This window comes from Pundamilia nyererei, unplaced genomic scaffold, assembly GCF_000239375.1.
Source record: "Pundamilia nyererei isolate P.nyererei 1_Seehausen unplaced genomic scaffold, PunNye1.0 scaffold00144, whole genome shotgun sequence".
Lineage (NCBI taxonomy): Eukaryota > Metazoa > Chordata > Actinopteri > Cichliformes > Cichlidae > Pundamilia > Pundamilia nyererei.
Window position 1 is genome coordinate 645395 of NW_005187545.1, and position 24456 is coordinate 669850.

General features: G+C 42.8%; 2 protein-coding genes across 2 annotated transcripts in view; both read right to left on the bottom strand.

Moving 5' to 3' along the window:
* Positions 1-8555, bottom strand: part of limd1a (LIM domains containing 1a) — a 17420-nt gene extending 8865 nt beyond the window's left edge. Inside the window, exons 1-2 of the mRNA XM_005744442.1 lie at positions 6638-8555; positions 1866-1967 (exon numbers count right to left, since the gene is read on the bottom strand). Of these exons, the coding sequence (XP_005744499.1) occupies positions 1866-1967; positions 6638-7850 (1315 nt within the window). The 5' untranslated portion in view covers positions 7851-8555. The remainder of the gene's footprint in view (positions 1-1865; positions 1968-6637) is intronic.
* Positions 8556-13635: 5080 nt separating this feature from the next.
* Positions 13636-24456, bottom strand: part of lars2 (leucyl-tRNA synthetase 2, mitochondrial) — a 34873-nt gene continuing 24052 nt past the window's right edge. The window contains exons 13-21 of the mRNA XM_013913675.1: positions 23509-23607; positions 21638-21775; positions 21422-21525; positions 20856-21035; positions 20580-20749; positions 18906-18983; positions 17547-17658; positions 16323-16450; positions 13636-13994 (exon numbers count right to left, since the gene is read on the bottom strand). Of these exons, the coding sequence (XP_013769129.1) occupies positions 13815-13994; positions 16323-16450; positions 17547-17658; positions 18906-18983; positions 20580-20749; positions 20856-21035; positions 21422-21525; positions 21638-21775; positions 23509-23607 (1189 nt within the window). The 3' untranslated portion in view covers positions 13636-13814. The remainder of the gene's footprint in view (positions 13995-16322; positions 16451-17546; positions 17659-18905; positions 18984-20579; positions 20750-20855; positions 21036-21421; positions 21526-21637; positions 21776-23508; positions 23608-24456) is intronic.

Consider the following 24456-nt stretch of genomic DNA (forward strand, 5'->3'; position numbering starts at 1 on the left):
GGGGGGGCAGATTGGTAGACTGAAAGCCTGGAAGGAGGTTCATGGTCATAAAATCTTATGCAACTCAACACATGTAGCAGTTATGCTGACACACACATTTTGGAGACAGGAGAAGAAATAAAAAAAAGGGGCAATGCTTAATACATGAGTACTGAGTAGCTGACTCTATTATGCAGCAAGTATTACATATGCATGTGTATCTTTCGTCATGTTCCTGTGTGCTGGCTCTGTATTGCGTGGTAAATGGTCTCCCTGTCTCACACTGTACTCCCAGCTAACACAACAGCGCCTACTGTCCTCCTGGAGCTGGGGCTACAGAGGGCCCCCATGCCTGCATTCCTCCCCAGATGAGATGCTTTCCCCTGGGGCCGCTCGGAGCAAACACAACCCTAATGCCCTCGCTTGTAACAAGCCATGAGAGGTATGTGCTGTGTAAACTTTCTCCCACCACTTCAGGAATCAGCTACACTCTGAGCCACCATGTAAACCCTTAGAGACATGCAGTCCTTTCCGTTAATCGTCTTCATGCCTGAATGAGCGCCGTTGTCACTTCTTACTAGTATAAATGTTACTAGGTACAGCTATATTAGGACTGTGCCCATCTCTCTTACTTACTTTGAAATGCTCAGTTCCTTAAAAACATGATTGTTATATTTTAACACGTTAACAGATAAAATCTTATCTCATGCACTGTTTCTAATTTGCAACTTGCGTTCGTTTCTGATGCATTTTTGGCATTACCATAATTCCTGTAGGTAAAAGCTCATTCTGTGGCAAGGGCAGCTCCTTTAAATCCATACTGTTACATACATGTCTGAAGGAACATAAAAATGAATGAGATCCATGTCTGAAATCAGGTCTACAAGATACTGCTAAACCCAGCAATATTATGCATCTCTTATTATAATTCAGCTACACCATTTTCCTCACAAACAAACATGACGAAGGGTAAAGGGAAATAGAGGTGTTAATTACACATTTGAGTGTATAACCAGAAAGGTCAGCGGTGGTACAGAATAATGAGCCTTGGCAGAGATCTCCAGAGTGCCACAAATACCCTGCATACCCATGATCTGATAATTGGGACAGAGATTTTAATGGTTGAAGCCATGAGTGAGGTCATGCTTTAGTGGGGGAAGGAAATTAACATCTAGCTACAGGTCAACCACAAACCATAAGTAATAGGTCGAAAGCGACAAAGTAAACTAAACCCTTTAAACATTATTTAGCACAACATTGATAGAATCCACAGGATCTATACGTGCGGCCGTTCCCACACTTTTCATTTAAACTCAAAGTTGAAAAACTGCATCTGCCCCCGGTAAGCAATATTTAAAGAAACACACAAACAAATGAGAGATTTAATTTTTGAAGTCGATGCCAAAGCATCTTTGAACAAATAAACCCTGTAGCCAACCGGTCCAGTATGAAACAAGCCACTCTTGTTTCCGTCCATGTGCCACAAAGCACACATTCCTCCCAAGTGTGGATGTGGGTTTAAGAGTTGAACTCCTTAAAAACACTCAGAGAGACACTAAGTATTATTCGAAAAGCTAGCTTGTTGAAAGACAGATGAATTAGGCCGGCAAAAAGACTTTTAGTATGCCTTTATCTGGGCTGAACGAGTGACTGGCACACCCAGAAACCAAACACTAGCAGCAGAGGACAGTAATCCCTAAATAATTGCATGTTTTTGCTTGGGGGCAGTGAATGAGCGAAGAAGAAGGTACCACTTTGATTCAAGAGTAGAGCTTCTTTGGCAGCCTGTTAGTTAGGAGGTGACAGCAGCTTTATGTGTGGAGAAAAGTGTTTAAATGGAAGCAAAAGTGAGAGTATGCAGCACACGGGAGTTTGTGTGTACTTACTACAGGCGCTGCAAGTGAAGCAGTTGTCATGGTAGAGGCTACCCATAGCCTGGCAGGCTTGATTGGCTCCATGCACTGCCTTATTACACTTCACACACGGCCCTGGAACAGAACACAGGCAAGAAGACACACATTTAACCAACACGGCTGTCACGGTTCAGGTAAATTCATGTTAGTACAGCACAAGATATTAATTTTAAATATAAAAACAAAAGGTTATTTCATCAGTTTCTGGAGAGAGAGAAGAGAAAACTTCAGGAAGCTGGTTTAGACTGAAAGGGGAAACACATCAGTATTTGCTTATTTGACTTGGCTTGAAGACTTAGAAGTCTATTAATAAAAGAGCTGATAAGAATCAGAGCAGTCCTACTTTTACAACATACACAGCTAATGTGTCCCGATATCAAGACATGGGAGTGTAGCTAATATTCATACACACTCACGTCCAAGTCGTGTTATTTTTTTCTCTCTCTCTCTCTCGTTGGGTGAAGATTACTATTTCTGTCCTTTCAACAAGCCTTTCACATGATGGCACGCCAGGAACATTACATAACCTCTCCCTTGACTCTGGACAGCTCCTGAGCAACACAAGGTTACCGTGTGATCAATATGCAACTATTTATACCGAGAGCTGCATGAGGATTGAGAGAATTTCCAGAGAACCCTCCTCTGAGCAGAAACAGTAGGACATGGTATGATAAGGCAAACTGACATATGGACCGCCATCGCTGCTGACTGATGGGCTGCTAAATCAATCACCTACCTACAGTGAGATATGACTACCTAATTGTTAAAACAGAAAGGGCGATGACACCGATGGAGGATGAAAGTGAGACCTCAAGTTTCTCTTTTAGTGAGGGGGAAGTTAAGTAAAGGCAGGCATGAGGTTATTTGTGTGTGTTTTTATAGTAAAACTCCCCAGAGACTAAGAAATGGAGCTCAGCAGAAGAGTGTTACAGCCCAGCCCAACCTAACACAGCTCAGCTTCTCCAACACTGACAAAGAAACTTCTGTTTCCATTGTATCCAACACTCATCATATGACTGTGTCCTCCACAAACATGCTGTTACATTTAATAGCCCTCATCAAATGATTCTCAAAACAGACTTCCAGTAATACAGTTGGGCTATATATACATATATATATTTATGATTCAGCTAAACCTCTCCTGATGCCACCACAGAGTGCACATAATCAGGGGCCCCACTGGCTGGAAAGAAGATTTAGAGATGACAGAGGGATATTATTAGAAAGCCAAAGAATGTTGCTCTTATGTAAGCTTTTTGTTTACATGAAAACATGATAAAGCAGTCATACGAAGACTAAAATACCCTATTTGAATAAGTCAAGATCAAATCTCAAGTCTTCTTAAAAAAAAAACAAAAAAAAAACACAAAAACAAAAACAGAAGAAATGGTACAAATACAGCACAGAACACTGTTTTTTTAGGGGGGGGGGGGGTTACGTTTGATTTGTATGCACTACAAGGGAAAACAGGCTAAAAATGTAGTGTCACTTTAGTTTTCCTGTTTTAAAACAAAAAAAAAACCCAAAACAAACTGTTACTCACTGTTGCAGTTTGTGCTTCACTCACTTTAACATGAGTCACCTACACCTACATTAACTTAGATGAACACATCCACCACATGAACTCTGTAAAAGACACACGCATGAATGCAATACAATAATCTGCTCACACACACACACACATCACACCCAGAAGTGACAAGTGACACAGCATACCAACTTCTGCCAGTTACTGTAGCACATATACATACACGTGCACGCACACAGACAAAACCATGCAGATGTGAGCTTGTGAGGATATCCAGTCACATACTTGATCAAAAATAAAATAAATAAATTAGCCTCCAAAAGGCCTGCCAGAGCAGAAGCCAAGAATCCCTGGGAAGAGTTAAGATGAAGCTTTCCACTCAACAGCCAGATGGGATAAATTAATCCTCCATCTTAACGCAACACTAAAAACTCTCCACTGGATGTGTATGTGAAAGTTAGAGGAAGAGGCCAGGGAGTACTCTGGGATGTTGCTTCTTCTTTCTTGAAAGAACTCCTCCATAAATCTAACTTCCTCTCAAGTTCTTGCAGCCAAGGACAAAGCTGCATCCACAAACCTGTCCCTAAATTTCTCAGACTGTCTGCTCATCCATTCAAGCTGCACCACAGGCACCCCTAAACTCGTCTGGGACACCCCCCCGCCCCTCCTCTTTGTATCTCAAGACTTCATTTCTTAAATTCCTCACTCTCTTCCTTCAGACATTCCTCAGTGTTCCCTTGGTGCAGCCATTGGCAATGAACTCGTTTTCCCAGAACCTCCAACTGCAGTTATTGCCAATCTACGGAGCCCCTCTGATGACATGGTCCAAAAAATAAATAAATTGTCGATAAAAAAATACTACTTCGTGCCCCCGAAATAGGTATAACGTGCGCACAAAATGCTAATTTGTGCGCACGAATTGGGTATAACGTGGCAACGAATTACGCATTTGTGGCAACGAAATAGATAGCGTGCGCACATCACATTGATACAATTCCTGGACAGCTGCGTAGCATAAGATTAGGCTAAACCTATACACCATAGACATAAACAGTATGAAAGAGTTTTATTTTAGGCTGGGAATGAGCTACAAATGCATTTTGAAAAGCCTGCAATGCAAGGAACCATTATTACGGAGAGACATTTAAACAGGATATTGAGAGCCCAGTTGTGACCTGGACGCCGGGATAGATTTTATTGTCAACCAACTGCAAGGGCCTGGGAAGGATCACGGTTTTCGGTCAAGTGTTTCGTGGCTACAAATTAGCATTTCGTGCGCACGTTATACCCATTTCGTGGGCACGAAGTAGTATTTTGTGGCCACAATTTATTTATTTGACCATGTCATCAGAGGGGCTCCGTACCAATCAGCACAGTATGCAAACAACATAGCCCAATACATGCAGGCATATATCAGTAACTTAACATTCAAGCACTACTACAAACGATTTACAAATTAAAACATTAAAAGAGCTCAAAAGTAGGATTTTTCAGGAGAAACTTAAGCATGTAAAAAAAATAGCCTACACTAGTTTTTACCCCCCCCCCCCACCTCTGGTATAAAGTGATGACTCAGAGGATGAGCCATGGTCTGGTGGGAAACTCCATATAGGAACTGTGTGGGCTATGTAGGACAGCGTGTGAGAAAATAAAGGCATATATAGCATCATTTTGAAATCTTCAACCCCGGCCTGTTGCACACTGTGCTCTCCCACACATCCACATTGCGTTGGCTATTTGTGCACCTCATCAGTGACTGTGGCGTATGCCAGAGGATCTTTCCTTACACACCAATATAAGCACGTTTGGGAGGGGGAGGGGGGGGGGGGGGTGAGGTAGAAGATGGCGAATTACATCTGTGACATTCCAGCAGGAAATTCCTCCAGCGAGGATTCATGGGTGGGCTACGTGTGCGTGTGTCGGGGTCTCCTGCTCTTTCTTCCTTCCCACCATGTTTCTCTCTTGAATCCTATTTTCAAAGATGACTTTGGCTTTGAACACCTGAGGATCTGCATCTGTGATTACAGCCCATCAGCTGATCTCAAAGGCAAGCATCTGTTTTTGTATTTTGTTTCTCTCCCCAGCATGTTTTGCGTATTCATTTTCTGATAGCACCTGCAGTCTGGAGAGAGCAGCTTCAGTGCTACATGCACCAACAGGAGGAATGAAAACCAGAATATGCAGGGTTTTTTCCCCCCCAAACTCAACAAGTTGAGAGCAGCGGCTTGTTTGTTCTTCATATGACCCCAAATTCTAACATTTACAGTCACATTGATCAACTTAAACCAAAGCAATCACATAAACTCCTTGGTTTGTCTTTTTGTTAAATTGTTAGCAGTAATTACTCAAATGTTGACAGATTTATATAAAAATTCTCCAGAGATGGAGCTGGAAAGCTGGGAATTTCTTTTAAGTGCTCCTTGCGATATAACGAGGTCAAACACTTTATGCCAAATATTCCCAAGTTTATATCAAACTGAATAGGAGACATTGTAGTTTTCCATGTGCTTGAGCTTGGTGCATGCACAAACCTGACAACGTGCTTACAGAAAGTGCAATCTTAAAAAAAGGGTGCAAGCACAGGTCTCTGTCAGTGACATCATTCTAGTGTCAATCAAACAAACTGGATGAGGGAGGAGCATCAATACAATTACAAACTTAATGCCCCACAGATCCAAAGTGATAAAGCTCTAAGTACAGAGTTAAGGGCCTCAATAGTAATCAATTACCTCCCTGAGATGAGATAAGAGGGTAACAGTCTTCTTTCTGGCCTCTGACATTCTTTTACTGCCAAAGGGTTTGTTGTGGGTAGGCAATTAAGCAATTACATGAGACATGACAAATTAGAAAATTATTCCGTCTGGATTCCAGAGCGGAAAAGGGGGAAAGGACCACCACGGCATCGGTCGACGTGCAGTTTCACAGACAAAAAAGTGTTGGCATGTATTCATGTCACCAAAAAAAGAAACACACAAGATGCACGTCTGCAACGGAAACCCACAACAGAAGGATTACAAAAGCTGACAAAGGGTACACGTGTCAATGAATGAAGCAAGTGACCAACTTGCCTCATTCACTGGCACATGTACCCTTTGTTGTTCTTCTGCTCTGGGTTTCACATGTCTCATGGTGGTTTATGTTTTGGACTGTGGTTTGGTGGTTCAGTTGCCCAACTGGCAGAAACCCCCTTGTTAATACTTGCAATCTGAATTCTTACCAAAGTAGTCAGCCTTTGGCTGGGCATCCATCTTTTTTTCCAGTCGCTTAGTGAGGGCTTCTAATTTTATTTCAGCTGCTGAAGGACTTTGTTCAGGTGGATGTGTCAGGACGGAATGACAGGGTAGCTGGACAGGCTTAGAGGAGCCCGGGACTTCAGCTTCAGCACTGTTGGTCTGTCCACAGGCAGGCATTTGGCTCGGACCTTGACCCTGAATGATGCTTTTGGAGACACTGCTTGGGTTTACAGCAGAAGATGTCACCTGGGCTTTGGGCTGAGGCGTTTCAGAAGTTGTAGAAAGGACAGAGGAGGCTGCCACGGGACCATTATGGCTGGCAGATGGTTTAGAAATTGGCGGTGGCGTGTAATGGGACGCAGGCTTGGTGGAGGGCTGCTGCACATGCAATTCAGCTCCTCCTGTGAAGGCACTCAGAGGCAGGATAGGCGCCAGGTCTGGCTTTGCTGAGCCAGAGGGCTCTCCGACCCACCCTTTAACTGGCCCAGCAGGAGATGGTGGACTTCTATTGACAGGTGAAGAAATGGCCTGATTCTGCTGGGATAGAAGACTGTTGAAGGTAGAAGGTGCCTGGGATAGGTGCTGGGATGCACTGCTGCTCCCAGACTCAGACAAAGATGGGGCAGGCTGGCTGTCTCTGGATGGGGCCCAAGCAGGCGGCTGGCTCACTGGGTGACGCGCATGAGAAGGGTTTCCAGAGCTAGGCGGGGAAGGGGTGGTATGCTGGTATGAATGGGGCTCCAAGCGCTCCTTACTGTCGTAATTGTTTCCGTACTCGTAAGCCCTGCCGGTAGGAAGTTCAGACTGGATACCCGTGTGGTGTCTCTGGCCGTCAAACTGTGCGTACTGACTCCCAGCAGCGGTGCTCGGCACAGGGCCAGATAGTAGTGGGGGCTTCGCAGCAGCTTCACTCGGCTGTCTGTAACTGTTGATGGGCGGTCTGTCTTTGGTGTAATGTATGCTGCTGTGACCTCCGTTCATTTTAATGGCCTCGTTGTTTCTGGCCATCTCCTCCTGGTGTTTCTGCATGTGTATTTTAGTCATTTTAGAGGCAAAAACTCTCCTCGTCTCTTCAAAGTCGGGGTTATTTCCCGCATCCCTCCTCATTCGAAACAAGCCATCTCTGGATGCTTCATACATGTTTAGGTCCTCGATAAACTTGCTCGCCTCGAGCCCTAAATCCTCGTATTTATCCATTTTTAAAAAGGCGTATGGGCTCTGCTTCAATAAAGTTGCAAGTAGTTGTATCTAGCCTAGCTTAAACACAAATATCCGCAAACTTTACAGTCAGTAGTCCAACAGCTCGCAGTCTTGAGAGAAGAAAATAAACTTTCCCCCTCCCGCCTGATATTTCCGACCTTTTCCCCGTCCTTTAAACAGTTCGAGCTCCACGTCCTCCTCGGTGAAACTGTCCGTCCGTGAAGCTCAGCTCTGCCCCAAAGAAGCCGCCGTCCGTCTGGTTATAAATGTGAGCCGATCCCAGATCCGATACCCCCGGACGACCCCACAAACCGCCCTCTCCTCCTCCTCCTCTTGCTGCTTTACAGCTTCATTCAAAAACTTTGTCTTTCGCACCTCTGAAAGAAAAACTACTAGAAAGCAGTCAAAAACAGAGAAGTTAACCCAAACCGCCGGAGAACCGCTGGGGCACCGAGCCGTACGTGGCCGCCGGGTCGACAGTTGGAACTTAACGACGGAGCAGTTTGTTCCTTTAAAGGCACAGCGCTCAAATCAAGTAGGACAAGTAAGATAAGAGCTTTCCCACGCACCAGCCATTAATCAGCGTTATTTATGTAACCAAATAGCATATATCTGGTTTTAAAATAGCTCAGCTCGCAGGCATCCATTCTGTTAACTGTTCCATACATCATGTGTCATCTTTAAAAATATCACCGAGTTGACTCAATTCCCGTTCTTCTTCGAGGAAAAAGAAGAAAAAAAAACATTCCACTTCCCTAACCTCTACTAATTTTTATTTTCATTGTTTTATTGTTCTTAAACTGGACATTTTTTAAAATGTATTTTTTACATTTTATACCGTTATTAATAACTTCACATTTCCATGGAAGGACGTGTGTTATTGTTGCCTTTATTTAAACAGGCAACAGGGTGCAATCACAATCCTGACAATAACGGGTTCACTGTTGAGGGTAGAAAAAATGAAGACAATTTGTATATGGAAATAAAAGAAGGCAGAAGCTGGAACTTGAAATTACTTAAAGTAACGTGTTACTTGTTATTAAACAGCATTGGTAAAATAAGATTTAAAAAGTAAATAAAGTATAGCCCCTGACACAACTGCTTAAACTAGTCCCACTTCTCATAACAATCTGTGTAATTTAATATTCATAAAGCTGTACAGTAACTACTGCATGGGTGTGTTTTTATGTGGTTTGGGTATTAACAGGCCTGTCTGTTTATTGCTGAATGACATCACACATTCCTGTTCATGCAAAACACACACACACACACACACACACACACACACACACACACACACACACACACACACACACACACACACACAGAGTGTAACCCCTTTGCATTGTGTCCTGACCCGTCTGGAATATTTGAGGCAGAGTTGGGGTACAGCAGGACAAACTCATAATGTGTAGACAGAAAATATTTTATATGTCCTACATAATGCCTGAGTGTGCTTATATTGTCTGACAGCCACAGTTATTGTGGAAAAAAAATAAAATAATAATAAATATATATATATATGAGAAGCCTGGTGGCATAATAAAAGTAAAAGGTTTAGCCTGAAGAAACAGTCACTGTAATGCAATCCCCCCCCTCCCCCCTCTTAAGCAGGAGGCCTAACTTGCTTTACTTACCCCTTAAATACATTCATCAGAACAGCTGGGAGCACTATTGCTGTAAAGAAGGGGGAAAAGGACAAACCAGAGCAGCTGCTCAAATGTGTTATTGCTTAAATAAATTGAGCAGGATCCACAAAGTTATAAAATATTATTTATTTCAAATAAAGATGCAGTTGCAGCATGCAGTGTGGGACATTAATGAATATGTCCAAAATCTTATATCCAAAATGTTGTTAGCATGGCACTCTGACATGAAATTGCAGTGAGTGTCCTGGATTTGAACCCTGGATGTCTTGTACAAAACGTAATAAACTAAACATTTGAGAAAGCATCATAAAAGTGACAAAATTATATCTCCAGACTGACTTAAATTAAAAACGATATATTTTGAATATTGTGTGTAGTGTTGCCGTGTTCTGCATTTACTTTGCTAAATATCTATGGGGAAAATCCAAGCATGTGGTGACAATAACTCTGGAAAACATGAGCTCATTTTATTTCACCCGTTATGGTAATTGTGTCATTAGAGCCTCATTAAAAGGGAAAAATAGGATATAAACAAACAAACAAACGAAAAAAAGCCAGGTTTCAGACTTCCTACATGTTCATGGTTACATAAGATCTTAGACGGGACAGTGTCAACAGTTAACCTTTTTTTTTTTTTAAATAACACTATTATTTCCAGGAATCCAAAGCTCTGTTGTTACTCTTTTATAAGGATAGGTGCCAAGGCATTTTGTAAACAAGCAATGAAAATGTAGCAGTTAATGAAATCTGCACAGCAGATAATGCCATATATTCTTAAACTAATGCTCAGAAGTCTTTTTTGTTGTAGTAAGGCATTAACACTTCCATAAAAGCAGATGCAGTTTGTGGAATTGTCGGCTTTTACTTTGAAGCATTAGCAGTAACAACTCTACGTGACAAGACACAACAGTTTGACTGGTTAGATGGAAATAGGTGGAATAAATAGATATGTTTGAAAAACCTGCATGTAAAGATGGATGAAAGAACAGCAAAGGAAGAATGAACACTGGCCAATGCTTTATGATACAGCCTTGGACGGCTTTACAGTGAGGACATCGGTGTTTGTACTAAGATTATACATGGATCCTTTCAATACAAAACAAAACACCTTAGAAAGTGTTCCTCTGCACAGAGAGGTATATAGCCGGCACAGTAAATATATTAAATTCACAAAAGACAAACATAATCTAGAGTGGATCGTCTTAAACCACTCCTTATTTCTTTACATTTTGCTTCCAAGCAGCCAGACTGTGTCATTTTTTAAGTGGTCTTGAGCAGTATTTCTCCAGGCTTTCTAAAAGTCTTTTCATTTTTAGTCCAGTCCTTGTACCTGACCTTTTTCAGATGAATGTTTTCTTTTTGTTTTGTTTGTTTAAGCCACTCAATACTGACCCATGAAATCATTCAAGCAAATTATCTACAGCAGATGAACTGAATTAAAAAATTATGTCCTTAACAAACACCTGACCCTTCAGTTGATTCGACTGTTCACTGAAATTTCATGAGAAATGGTCTCAGTGGAAGGATGGCTGTCAGGAAGCAATTCTTAAGGAAGGGGAACAAGATGAAAAGGCTGAGGTATCCCAAATTACTCAAGAACTGGACTGAAAAATCAGTGACAACAGGTCTGATGGAGTGATGAATCCAAATTTGAAAATTGTGGTTCAAATTGTCATCAGTATGTAGCGAGGAGCTCAGGGAAGATGTGCAACAGAGTGTCTACAAACGTCTGTAAAACACAGTGAGCTCGTCAAAGTGTCCTGGTTTTGGGGCTGGATTTCAGCCAGCTGTGTTGGGAATCTTGTCAAAATGGAATTGTGATTCTGATCCACCATGGAATACCATATGGAAAGCAATTGATTGGCCATGGTTTCATTTTTTAGCTTGATAATAATCCCAAACACTTCCAGTGCAGTAAAAGCGTATCTAGATACGCACAGTGGAACCCCATCAGCCATGGACCGGCCACCCCAGAACCCAGATCGCAACATTATTGAAGCAGTGTGAGATCATCCTGATAGAGAACAGAAAAAAAGCAGCAAACATCCAAAGAACTTTGAATGTCCTTCATGAAGCCTGTAGAACTATTCCTGAAGACTACTTAAAGAAACAGCAAGAGAGTTTAGGTTGTGTTGAAGAATAAAGGCGACCATACCAAGTATTGTCTTTCAGACTCATCAGAATGGTACCAACTCAGTTTTTGCCTTACATACTCCATTTCGATCTATTTTCTAACATCTTTCAGTAAATCACTGCACCTATTTCAGATTTAAAATATAAGTAAATGAAGGGTGACTTAAAACTTTTGCACAGTATTGCAAATTAATAAATTAAGGTGTAGCAGTTAAGTGTATAATCACACACTACCCAAGAGTTTCGTTTCAAATACAATTAAGGAACTAATGAAACTGTGTGAGCTCATTGTGTAAGCAAAGAGTACCCACAGATGACTACTTTTCCAGCCTTGAGGTCATCCTGCAAGATAATGAGCTGTGGCATTACAACGTCCCCCTGTGGGAACACACAGCCCCAGTCCAGGGACTCGACTGCTGCAATGGAGGGTGACCGGGACTGCGCCGCTGTGTGCTCCACCCTCATCCGCCTCAACAGCAGAATTTCTCAAGAGGCAGAGGAGTGATTTAGTTCATCTCATCAAAGACAATCCATGCTGTACATGTCTTGTGTAAGAAAGGGTATGACTGCGATCTGAAGAGAAAGTGAGTCACAGTGGATTATTGTTGCCTTTTCAATGATCCTCGTCGTCATGGAAACTGCAGAGATGATAAAAAGTGTTAAATGATGCCATGAGCTGAAAGTGACAAACTGAATGCATCACTGCAGTTCAGATCAAATTTATTCAAAGGGGCTAACTTTAGTCCAGGAAGGATTTTCTATCATGTCACTCAGACTGCTCTAAACAACAGTTACACTGTTGCTCTCTTTAATGAAACAGCAACTCAGGGCCCATTTTTGAGGCCACCTGAAGTTCAGCCATGCTTATTAGCTGCTGTTACCAGTGAGAAAAGTAAATGAAGGTGTGAAAAGAGCTGCAAAAAAGGAAGAGATCAGGGGTTTAAAAACAAACTCCTTCTGGTTGTAATGCCTATTTTAAAACAGACAGTTTGAATGTGTGACACAGAGATGAGCACAGAGAAGGTAAATGCCTCTGTCTCTTTGTCTCGCTTTGTTTTGGGTTGCGACGGCATCAAGTCATTGTGACAATGAGAAAAACAACGAACAGAGTTAAAGTTCTTTACTCCCCTCCTCTAATTCCTGGTTTCACTTCCTGTTATTCTGTCTCTCTTGTGAGCCTCTTCCTGTCACCTGATGCTGAGAGATAAAGCACCAAAATATGGGAAAAGGATTGAGGGGGGTCAGTAAGAAACATTTTTTTGTGTGCGTCTGCACATTTTAAAAATTCAGCATGAGTAACTAAAAACAATATATACAGCAAGCCATGATTTTATCAGCTGCAAGCTGGCCAATATGATTCTTATCAAATTAAAAGCATGTCCTTAGCTATTACCCATATAGCTTTAAAAAAACTCAACTAATCGGAGGTGTGGGCACAATAACTTGACGAGGGGGAAATTGTTTTACATATCAAGTGACTGCTTACTCATACTCATTCCAGATAGGCCAGTAGGCGTGTTCACAGATACATTTCAGTGCCTCTGGTGTGTGCGCTCTGCTAGGACAGCGCTAAGGGCTGAGTCATGTTGGTCTAACGTCAAGACACAGAGCTCATGAATAGGCATAGTTGGCCATGAGGGACAGAACAAATGATGCGGTGGCAAGGTTAAAAATCCCCTGACCGCGCGAGGCCCTTCAGTTAACTCCAGCTGGCCAGGGTTCACGCAGCGCCGCATCCAGTAGCCAAATGGCAGTCTATGTCTGTGCAGCCCAAAAACAGGCTCGGAGGTGCACACAAGTGCTGATAAGGCACAGCTGCATGACTTGGCTGAGACGTGCATTGGTAGATTGAGAGGTGTGAAGCTGTCAGTGCGATACTTAAGGTAGAGAATGTGAACAATGACTGGAATCTAAAGTGGTCTTTGGGTGGAGGTGAGGTCCTGAATAATTGGGAGTCTGATTTAGAAAAGATAGGTGCTGCATTAAAGAGACTGGAAACCTGCAGTTGCTCTTTTATTAAAATAGAAAACATATAAATAAAATGTCTACATAGATATTTACATTGATATCATTGAATTTTTATCTGAACTGACGTTCAGCCTTTCAGGTTTTCTTAAATAGATTTTTAAAAAGTCCACCTCTTTTGTCTGTCTCAAAAGCAGTGGTGAACAATCCAGTGTCACTCATCAACAAGGAAGTTGATGAGAGCAGTCCTGGGAGACAAGATGGCTCTCTTTATGCTGCGTTCGCTCAGAAACTTCTGTCCGACGGGGCTCTCCAGAACCAGCTGCTGTACCCGACTGGTATCTTTGGACACCTGCACTGGGACGGTCACCATGCCACAGGACTTGTTGTTTATCTAAGAGTAAGAAACAGAAGGCGACAGATGAGAGAAGTTACTGAAAGGTTTTTTTCCATTCGGTTACTTTGAAAAACAAAAGTTCTGCCATTGAAAGTTGTATTATAAACTGGCACAAAACTCCTAAAATAGCAGACTCCACCTTTTCCCATATACAGTGCATCCTTTAAAACACATAGTTAGTGGTACGCATGGTAAGGACACTCGGTCTTGTATGTTTGGAAGCAAATGTATGTGTGCACACGCTGAACATGATGCTGCTTTTAGAGGTGGTTGTAAATTAAGGGTGTGCACGCTTGTGTGTGCGTGTGCTCGGGATTGGCCTCCATTCTGGGACAAACCCGAGTACGTGATTAGAGGACTGAGAGTGAGGAAAGCCACAACAGAGCGCTCAGTCTAAGGGAAAACCACCACCATCATCACCATCACTGAGCAATGGAAGCTCAAATATATATACAGTGCGTGTGACTCAGAGATGTGTAAAAGAGTATTATTTTCACTAAGACACGGAAAATACATACGGAGTATTGTGAGAACAGAACTGGGCACACCCACCCGCACTCAGACGTGTGCTGGTGGGTTTCCTGGAGACCCGTCCTAACCATAAACACTACTTCTTGCTAAGGTAACCCTTACCTAACTGAGTATTTACACAGAAATGTGCTGATTTCCCAAAATGTCACTGCAATGAGATTTAGATCTCTGTAGTGGGAATAGAATAAGTAGACACACCCATTTCTGTCTCGTGTTTCTCGTCTCTTTTTCCACGTAAAACTCAAGTGAAAGAGCAGCACTGTTATTCAGCGTAGTGTTTGTTGAAATCACAGGTGTGTGTGCGTGTGAGAAGGGATTAGCAGGTTTTCTCAGGGGGATACTACCTCCTAAAAGAGAAAATAGTCACATTGCAGCAGTTGGAGCTTTTATCCATTAGCCTAGTGGATATCCAGGGCAGGACGAAGAATAGCACTCTGATACAAATGGATTTTCTTTTAAAAAAAACAAACCAAAAAAACAAACACTATCACAGCTGGATACATCCTCTGATTGTCTTTGCATGTTGAAAAACACCGATACTTGAATTCCCGATGATGATGTACTCAGCTTAGAACCAGTCACAGGCTTCATTTTGGCTAACAGGCGTTTTTTTTGTTGGTTTTTTTGTAAAGAAAGTACACAAGTGAGTGAGTGACAGCAAGGCAGGAACTCTGTTCTTAACTTCTAATTACTGACCAACTTGTCTTTTTAACTTTAAGCACAGTGTCCAACATGCTGACGCATAAACACACACAGGTACGCACGAACTTGTAAAGACATCTATCTGCGCGTGCACATGCACACAGAGGCTAATCATAGGCTCTCCTGAAAATTACAGACTATGGAAGTAATCATGGAAGTAAAAGTGGAGAGTTTCAGGAAATGCTAGAGGATGTATGAGAAAAACAGTCTTAATAAAGTTCTGTATATACACTCACTGGCCACTTTGTTAGGTACACCTTGGTAGTACTGGATTGGACCACCAAGGGTGCTCGACTGGATAAGATCTGGTGACTGGTGGCATTTCAGTGCACATTTAAAGGGACAGACACGAGCATCAGCAATACTCAGGTAGGTGTTAAAACATTGGTACTAACGGACTAATGTGTGCCATTAGAACACCATCACCAGCATTATTTATGGACACATGCGTTTTGTCTTTTTTTAAACACCAAATTCTGAACCTAACATCCAAATATCACAGCAGAAATCAAGACATTTCTCTAATCTTCTGTTGTCCAGTTTGTGTCTCCTCCCAGTGTCAAACTGAGGATTATTCTGCATGTTAGGTAAATGTGTTAACCACCATAATATGGAGTGTTCCCTGATTGTTACTGGTGGTTATTTGAATTCCTGTTGCTATCAGCTCAAAGCAGTCTGGCCATTGTCCCCTGACCTCTGGCATCAACAAGGTATTTCCACCCAGAGACCTTTTACTGAGTGGATCGTTTCGCTTTGTCAGACCATTCTGTATAAACTCCAGAGATAGTTGGGTGGGAAAATCCCAGTAGTTTCTGAAATACTCAGAACAGCCCATCTGACACCAACAATCATTCCATGTTCACTTACACGACCTTTCTTCCGCATTCTGATGCTCAGTTTGAACTTCAGCAGGTTGTCTTCACAATGTTTACATGTACAAGTGCAATGACCAACAAAAGAAAAAGAATTAGGAAATGTAAGCGCTTCATTTAACTTTGACAACCATTTATTTCTGTATTTATTGTTTGGTCACAGAGTCAGAACCTTCAGCAGTGATGCATATTGAGTGAGTTCATGTTTATCTGAACTTACCAGTACAGACAATTCCACAAAGTCAGGGACCTCCAGATACTCTGGGTCCACAGTCGGCCAGGACTGCTGCAGGACATCCCCTTCATGTTGGAGGATGGGGCTGAGGGGGTGTTTCACCTGGCAAAGACCTGGGAAAGACCCAACATGGACAATATTTGCCGACTCTCAGGAAACGTATGGGAGGTACAAAAGAGTCAGCCAGAAAATTATTCTTTTTTTTTTAAAGAAAGAAAAAAGTTATATATACATTTAATTTTTAGTTCTGTGGATGCCTTTAATGTTGCTTGTATTTGTTAATCTTTATGCTGAGACAACATCTCGGTAATGGGTCATACAACAACGACGAAGCTATTCTTACAGCGAGCTCCTGTCCTCTGGAGGCCCAAGGGAAGGATGTGAACTTCCTCTATCCTGCACTGTGTGTGTAAAATTACGAAGAAGGGCTCAGAGAGTAAAGTACAGTGCGGCAGAGGTCACACATCTTGTATGTCCTGTTTATAACGCTCTGCATCGGTGATTCTCAGACTGTGGGGGCAAAACATGACGAACACGTACCGGGGAAACTATGCAGTGAAACTCGAGTAAGCTGAATAACTGAGGATTTTTTTATTTTATTTTATTTTTTTAAATGGGGTGGGGGTAGGACAATAAACAAAACGAAGTTTGCTGATGCTATCGTGCTGAACTTCGTTTCACTAAAAAACAACTTAAGCTTCTATAACTTCTTCGGCTATACGTACATGATGTACATGAGCACACACAAACACAAAACGTGCTCATTGTCACTCATTAAAACCAGCACACACGCTATACGCTTTCCTTTCAGCTGGACTCTGTTTTCTGGTTCTCTCCTCTCTCGGCTGTGTGCAGAAAGCTCGCGTCCGTGCATCCGTGAAAAGAAAAGGATGTCCTCCAGGGCAGCGCAAGGGGACGCTTCCACACGAGACACAGAAAGTGACGCTAGAGCTTCCTGTCTGTTGTTTAGCTTCTCAGCACTGTTTATTTCAGGCGGAGTGTACTGATCATCACCACTCATCGTTGGGTGTTCACTAGTGTAAATTAGAAGTTTAGCAGAGGCCGCTTCCTCTTTTACACACCAAAATTATCCTCATTTACAACTATTTAAATATCATCCGACAAGCGGTTAAGTGTAAGAAGCTGTGTGTGTGTCATCATGTGACACATTTCTTCTTTACATTAAATATGCACATGAACTTCACCAACCTGCCCAAAGCTCAGAAGCTAAGTGAGGGGCCATGGGTGCTGTCATCATAACCAGGGCAGCCAGAGCTTCCTCAAACTCCACGCTGTGCTGCAACAGCCTGACTGTTGCACTCTAGACACACAGAAGCAGTGGAGAAAATGTGATTTCCAGTGTGTTCAGTTCAAACAATACTTGTACCATATTTGCAGTTAGTTCGCCTCAGTTGAGTCACGCCTCATTTATTCATATTTTGCAAGGAAAATGGGGAAATAGGTGCAATGATTTACTGAAACGTGAGAACATTGACGAAAGTACAGTATAGAAGGCAAAAACAGAGTTTGTACAATGAGCTTTAAAGTCAATATTTGGTGGGATCACTTTTATTCTTCAACAGCCTGAACTCTCTTAGGCAGCTTTCTTGTCATTTCTTTAAGTAGTTTTAGGAACAGTTTTCCAGGCATCTTGAAGGACAAACATTAATGCTGTTTGGATGTTCGCTGTCTTTTGTTCTATTCAGTGTCAGGATGATCCCACACTGCTTCAACAATGTTGAGGTCCAGGCTTTGAGGAGGCCAATCTACAACGGATTGATGTTTTTCTATGCAGGTATGCTTTTACTGCACTGGCAGTGTGTTTGAGATCATTGTCATGCTGAAAAATGAAACTGCTGCCAATCAAGCACTTTCTTGATAGTGGATCAAAATCTGATTCTACTTTGTTTGGACAAGATCTCCATGACCATTGGCTCTCAAACCCCAACAGAGCTTCAACTGTGTTAAAGATGACTGTACACACTTGCTGTTGTATCTCTCTCCTGGCTCCTCTGTACATATTAACAACAGAAATTTCACAGTTGGATTCATCACTCCATCAAACGTGCTACCACTGATTCTGATGTCACACCTCAGCTATTTGTCCCTGCCTTAAGAATAGCTTCTTGACAGCTACACTAAGACCCATCAGGTCCTTTGTCAGCTCTTTTCTGGATTCCTTTTCCTATTTCTTAAGGACATGACTTTAGATGTTGCTCATCTGATGTATTGATGTATTTATTTATTTTTAGCTAAGTTTTAGGCTAATAGCGCTTGGTGCAAAAAATACAATTTTATGCCTGTCAAACTATGTTGTTATCTTAGGCATTTTTCATAGATTCAACGAAAGAAACTGAGACTGGACTGAAAATGAGTGAAAAAGCAGCCAATGTCCAATTAAAAACCTTGAAAGACCTTCAGAAACCCTGGAGAACCATCGCCTGTGACCACATTAAAAAATTACAAGAGGAAGTCTGGCTCCTTGGAAGTAAAATATAATGAAATAGCTGGTGGCTGAAGATTTTTTTGCACATTACTGTCCTTCAAGATATAAGAGAGTGCACTCACGCTCAGTGTGTTAGTGAGTCCCATTAGGCGAGATATGGCTGCGTTGAACAGGAAGTCCTCTGTGAAGTGAGTCGTCACCTGAAAACACCAACAGAGAAACACGGCACAGTCGGTGAGTAAAAACGACAGTCTGAGGCCTTATGATGCCTTTCTGGATCCTAGACATATGGCTGCTTCCAGATGGGTTGGTGTTGTCACTTATTATTACAGAGTGTGCCTCTGATGAATCACTGGAAAACAATGACAGGTTCAGAAGACGGGCCTCCAGTCTGTTATCGTCATGTGGACCAGCTGAAGCCACAAAGCGAGTCAACATTCCCCTGCTCAGCTTTCATGGAAAAGGGAGCCATTTGGGAGGGTCCACAGGGAGCAGGTTTATCAACGAGGCTTTTGAGGGACAGATCAAAGGACAGCCTCGGCTTTGAGGGCTTAGGGCAAACAGCCTGAGGTCCTTTGAAAGCAATGGCCTTGAGGTGGGAGGCGGGGGGTAGAGAGCGACTATCAAACCTGGCAGCCAGAGAAGGCTATTTATAAAGTGTGAAAGGAGACAGTTTAAAATCAATTTCCAGCGCCTTCTGCTGCTACCCTTTATTCCAGGGGTTTCAGGTTGCGACGGATGTTTAGCACTGAAATGCCACGACTCAGGACTTTGTACTGCGAGACTGTGTAACGAGTGATATATTACTTGCTGTCATTTGGTGCCTTAGAAATGAGAAAAGACTTCTTAACGTGCCTTCCAACTGTAACATTTAACAAAGTGGCAAAAGGCTGAAGGATATTAATTAATACCAGGCATCAACAACTTTAGCACAGATAAGAGGAACAAGCTGAGAGCGAAATTCAAAACGGAGCAAAATGACAGATGCAATATGTTGCCGAAGGACAGTGAATGTTAAATCTCACTGACAACTCGAGATTTGACAACGGGCACATATCTGACCCCTGCTGGTGAGAAGTGCTGCAATATGTCACAGTTTAATGTCACAATGAGACGCTTAAGCCAGTGGTGTCCAACTCCAGGCCTCAAGGGCCGGTGTCCTGCAGGTTATAGACATCACTCTGGGTCAACACATCTGAATCAAATGAATAGTTCATTCCCAGGCCTCTGCAGAACTTCAAGACACGTTGAGGAGGTTATTTAGACATTTAAATCAGCTGTGTTGGATCAAGCACACACCTAAAACCTTCAGGACACCGGCCCTCGAGGCCTGGAGTTGGATTCACTCGTTCTCACTGGAGCTGCTCACACAGACAAATTTGCAGCACTGACTTTTTTCGAAACAAGCTCAATTTTTCGGATCCGAATAAACACACTTGATATGTTAGACTGCATTTGGGAATAAATGTGTTCGTAGCTCAACATGATGATACGGAAATAGTAAAAGAACACTGTTTTACTTCAGACACACAGCTAAACACACAGATGTGATCCTAGCTCTGTCAAAAAGAGCTTAAAGTGCCCAACTGACATCATGAAATCTGGACAAAAGCAGCCATTATACAGCTTCAACTCCTGGATCAAACCATTAAAAGTCTGCCTTCTGCTGCCTTCTAGTGAGAATCGGATGAACCCAGAATCTCCGTTTCTTCCCTTTCTTGTTTAGAAACATCAGGACCAACTCATCATCACGACGCGCTCGGTGTGTAAAGGCCTTTAGGCTGCAGAGCAGTTACCTCTTGAATTGCGTAGTTCTTGTTCTCCCAGATCTTTTTGGCCTCTGCGAGCTCTTTCTTTTTCAGCAGCCTGGGGTTGGGGACATCTCCGAGCTGCCGTGCTGCTCTCAGCTTGGTCACCAGCTGCCACAGTCGAGACTGCCATCGCAGAACGCCAGCAAGAGCATCGGCTGGAGTGGGTCAACACACACAGGACACAGGAAAGAGCATGTTTTATTTATTTAAGTTCACACATCATGAGTAACTTGTCTGTGTAATTTTGCAGACTCTTCTCACTCTTAGCATTCCACAGGATGTCCTGTTCAGGCGGTGCCGCATAGAGGATGTATAGTCGTACTGTGTCCACGCCGTACTGCTGGACCACATCTTGGGGGTCCAGCCCGTTGTGTTTGGACTTGCTCATCTTCTCCCACGTCACCTCAACGCGACCGCCACTCAGAGCCACTGGCTCCTTATCTGGAAGAAACAGGATGGGGTCAGAGATAGCTGGGATCAATAGACGTCCTACTTTGATAACTAGCAGTATCTCTTGTTTATCTTGTTACCAATCAATAAATCCTTAAATGCTAAGTATAAGAGTGTTTTGGCATCTTCAAAGGATTTTATGTGATTTGGCTTTCCCTGAGAGTGTCTGATTAACCCGTCATTCAACTGGAAAAGTGCGATCTGAAGCGCTTAAATGAAGAAGGCTTCTCGCTAACAACGCTAGAAGGAGGCGGGGAGGCAGTGTTACCACACATTACAGAGAAAAAAGATCAGTCATTTCTCCGAGCCCCCCTCCTTTCTACTTGTTACAAATGTGTCACATTAACAAACACCCTCCAGCTGCACGCAGCATGTACCTGTGAAGTTTATTTCTTCTCTCTTTAGGTACTGGCCACTGCCTGCAAGCTTAAACGTCTGGCCCTTGATCAGACCCTGGACCAGGAGCTTCCGAAAAGGTTCCCTGTAACACATAAAGAGAGTGTTTCACTTACAAACACTCTCAAAATTCAAATGCACACTAAATAAAAACAAAAACAAACATACACATACACATAAACCACAGTGTACCCCACCTGTGAGCCACAAGACCCTGATCCTTGCAGAAATGACAGAGGAAACGAGCATAGTACAAGTGCATAACAGCGTGTTCCTTCCCTCCGATGTACACGTCCACAGGAAGCCAGTGGTCTGCCAAGTGGCGCTCAAAAGGCCTGAAGACGGAGAGGACATTTAAAGAGGTGCTCACTTCATTTATTAGCCTAAAGTAGTATCAAGAGCAATGCTAAACTGAAAAGGAACAATAAGAAGGGTGAAGAAGTGCCAGTGAGGAAGGGGACAGGATTTCTGAAGACCTTGAATGATCTCTTCCTTCCTAAAATGAGGTCTGTTGAGTTTCATATAGGAGCTTTTTTTGGGCTCTCACAGACGCTATAAATGATTGTGCAAACATCATCATCTGTCCACACAAACCAATGTTGTGGAAGAAGTCTTTTCAGTAAACCCAGAGGCTGCTGGTTTGCTCTATCACGATGTAACTTTGATCTTTTGCTCACTTAACGCCATAATACTGCACGGTAATCATTTATTTTACCTTTTTTAATTTTAATTGATTCATTTTATGTTTTCTCGTTCATGTCTTTGTCATTTTGTTATCTGCACTTGAAGCACTTTGATGTTTAAAATCAATGCCAAAAATGAATGAATTAGCAACTCAAAGCTGCAAAATGCCCAGTTATAATCCCAGTAGGCATTTTTTCAGATGAGACTAGTTTGTAGTTACGTGCTTTGGTAGACATGCACACCGTCTTCCTCCAGGGGGCAGGCTTAATCTGACACACGAGAATCCAGAGAGGAAAAGAAGCATCGTGAAGCCTCTTCAGCTTCTTCAGACTCAGAAAAAAGTACCAAAGTAATGCCTGCTTACATTTTGGCTGCCATCACTGGTTAATAGTGAAACTATGACTATTGCTTTCAGATCTTGGCAGGACAGCCGCATGTAGTCAGCCTGGCTGTCATGATGGAGTATCGGTAATGACGCTTTTTAGGGAAGACTTACATCATTACTCTCCTTCACACGTCTCTGCCTCCAACCCTCCCTCTGTGCCTGATAGCACCTCCAGATAATTGAACCGGGGTGGAGGGGAGTTATGAACTCACAAAGCTGAAAATAATTCGGACTCACTTCTGGCAAGAGGCCAAGGAAGTCTAATACATAACACCCTGTTCCCATTTCCTTCATCGCACTTGCTACTTTAAAACATCACTCGCTTCCCATTTTTGCTCCCCACCCCGCATGTATACGGCTCAGCAATCCAACTGAAATGCACAAATGGTGTAATTGCTTTTTCTGTTGTGCCGTAATCTGTCCGGCAAAGAAAAGTGATGGAGAGAGCAGTCCCCCTCCCTTTTTAAAGCAGCTTTACGGCTAGGTCAGGGCACTGGGAAATTAATCTCTTTTGTTAAGCTCAGGGTATCACCGCCACCCCAGCAGGTGACGGCCATTGCTCCATAATCTCTATCGGCAAAGAGTGCAACTTTCAGGGAAGTGCGTATGCATATCTGCGTGTACACAACCCAATACAAGTGTTTCAAGCAGGCAAGTGGGAGAGAGAGTGGGTGATCTAACAATGAGCATAATCATAGTTTGAGTATAACTTTCACCAATAGCACTTATAGAGTTTGTATTTACACAGCGATTACACAGCGACCTTTCTTCATATCTAAATAGACAGACATGCTTCTTCTCCTACTGCTGGAGAACCTTTTGCAACTTCCTCTTTTCTCGTTTTCTTTTAAACAAATACGATTGTAATAAAAGGTGAGAAAGAAGGTAAGAAAAAAAGATGCAAGAAAGAAAAGTAAATAAGTCTACATTTGTTGGCCTCATTGAGCCAGAGATGGATGAACAGGAACATATTAAAGCTTCAGAGGAGGCTGTTTATACCTGTATGCATTGTGAGGGTCTGTGTATCTAAAATAATACCAGGCCGAGTCCACAAATGTGTCCATGGTGTCAGTTTCCCTTCTCGCTGGGCCCTTGCATCTGACAGGAGAGACAAAGAGAGAGTTGGCAAAGGAAGGACTGGGAAAAAAAACAACAAAAAAAAAAAACAGGCTGATAAATTAGAAAGTGAACAAATGAATGATGTCTGTTTGTATGCTCAGAGAAAATGGCTCATTATGTGATTAACGTGGGTGTGCGCGCGCATGTGTGTGTGTGTAACGCTGCCTGCATCTGGCTGTGGGGGTCATGTCCCCGTGGAGAAGCACAGCTGAAGCCAGCCTGGCACCAGAGCTCTGTTCTTGTGCCCTGACTAACAGGCTGTGCTAACAGGAAAAGAACTGGCAGGACGCACACACGATCATGTGTTTGTGTTGGAAATGCCACCTTGTGCCCCTCTCTATCCAAGCCAAACAGCACTTGGGTATGTGATGCGAATCTGCCAGCAACACTTTCACAGTGCAGGAGAGGACATCGGCAAAGAGGGGGAAGGAGGCGGGGCTTTTGGAGAGTACTTCTGCTTCAGTTTAAAAGCATTTAATGGAACGGTGAAAGCATCTGCCTTTTACTTATAATGAGTCTCAAAAGATTTAAAATCAGTGTCCCAGAAAGACAAACAGAGAAACAGCTCTGAGCTTTGCTACAGTGTGTGCAGCGGAGCTGGTGTCGTCTCCTGGACCTCGTGGGATGCCTCCGTTTCATCTTAAACTCCGTCTACTGCTCGACGCGTTCTGATTCATCTCACAGTCACATTTTTTTAGTCAGACACGCGCACGTAGAGAGGCAAAAACTCCTCGACCACCTACCATACCAGTCTATAATAAGGCTGTGATGATGAGGTAAGAGCTGGAGGTTGCCTAGCAACAAGGCTAAGGTGTAGCACAGTTAATA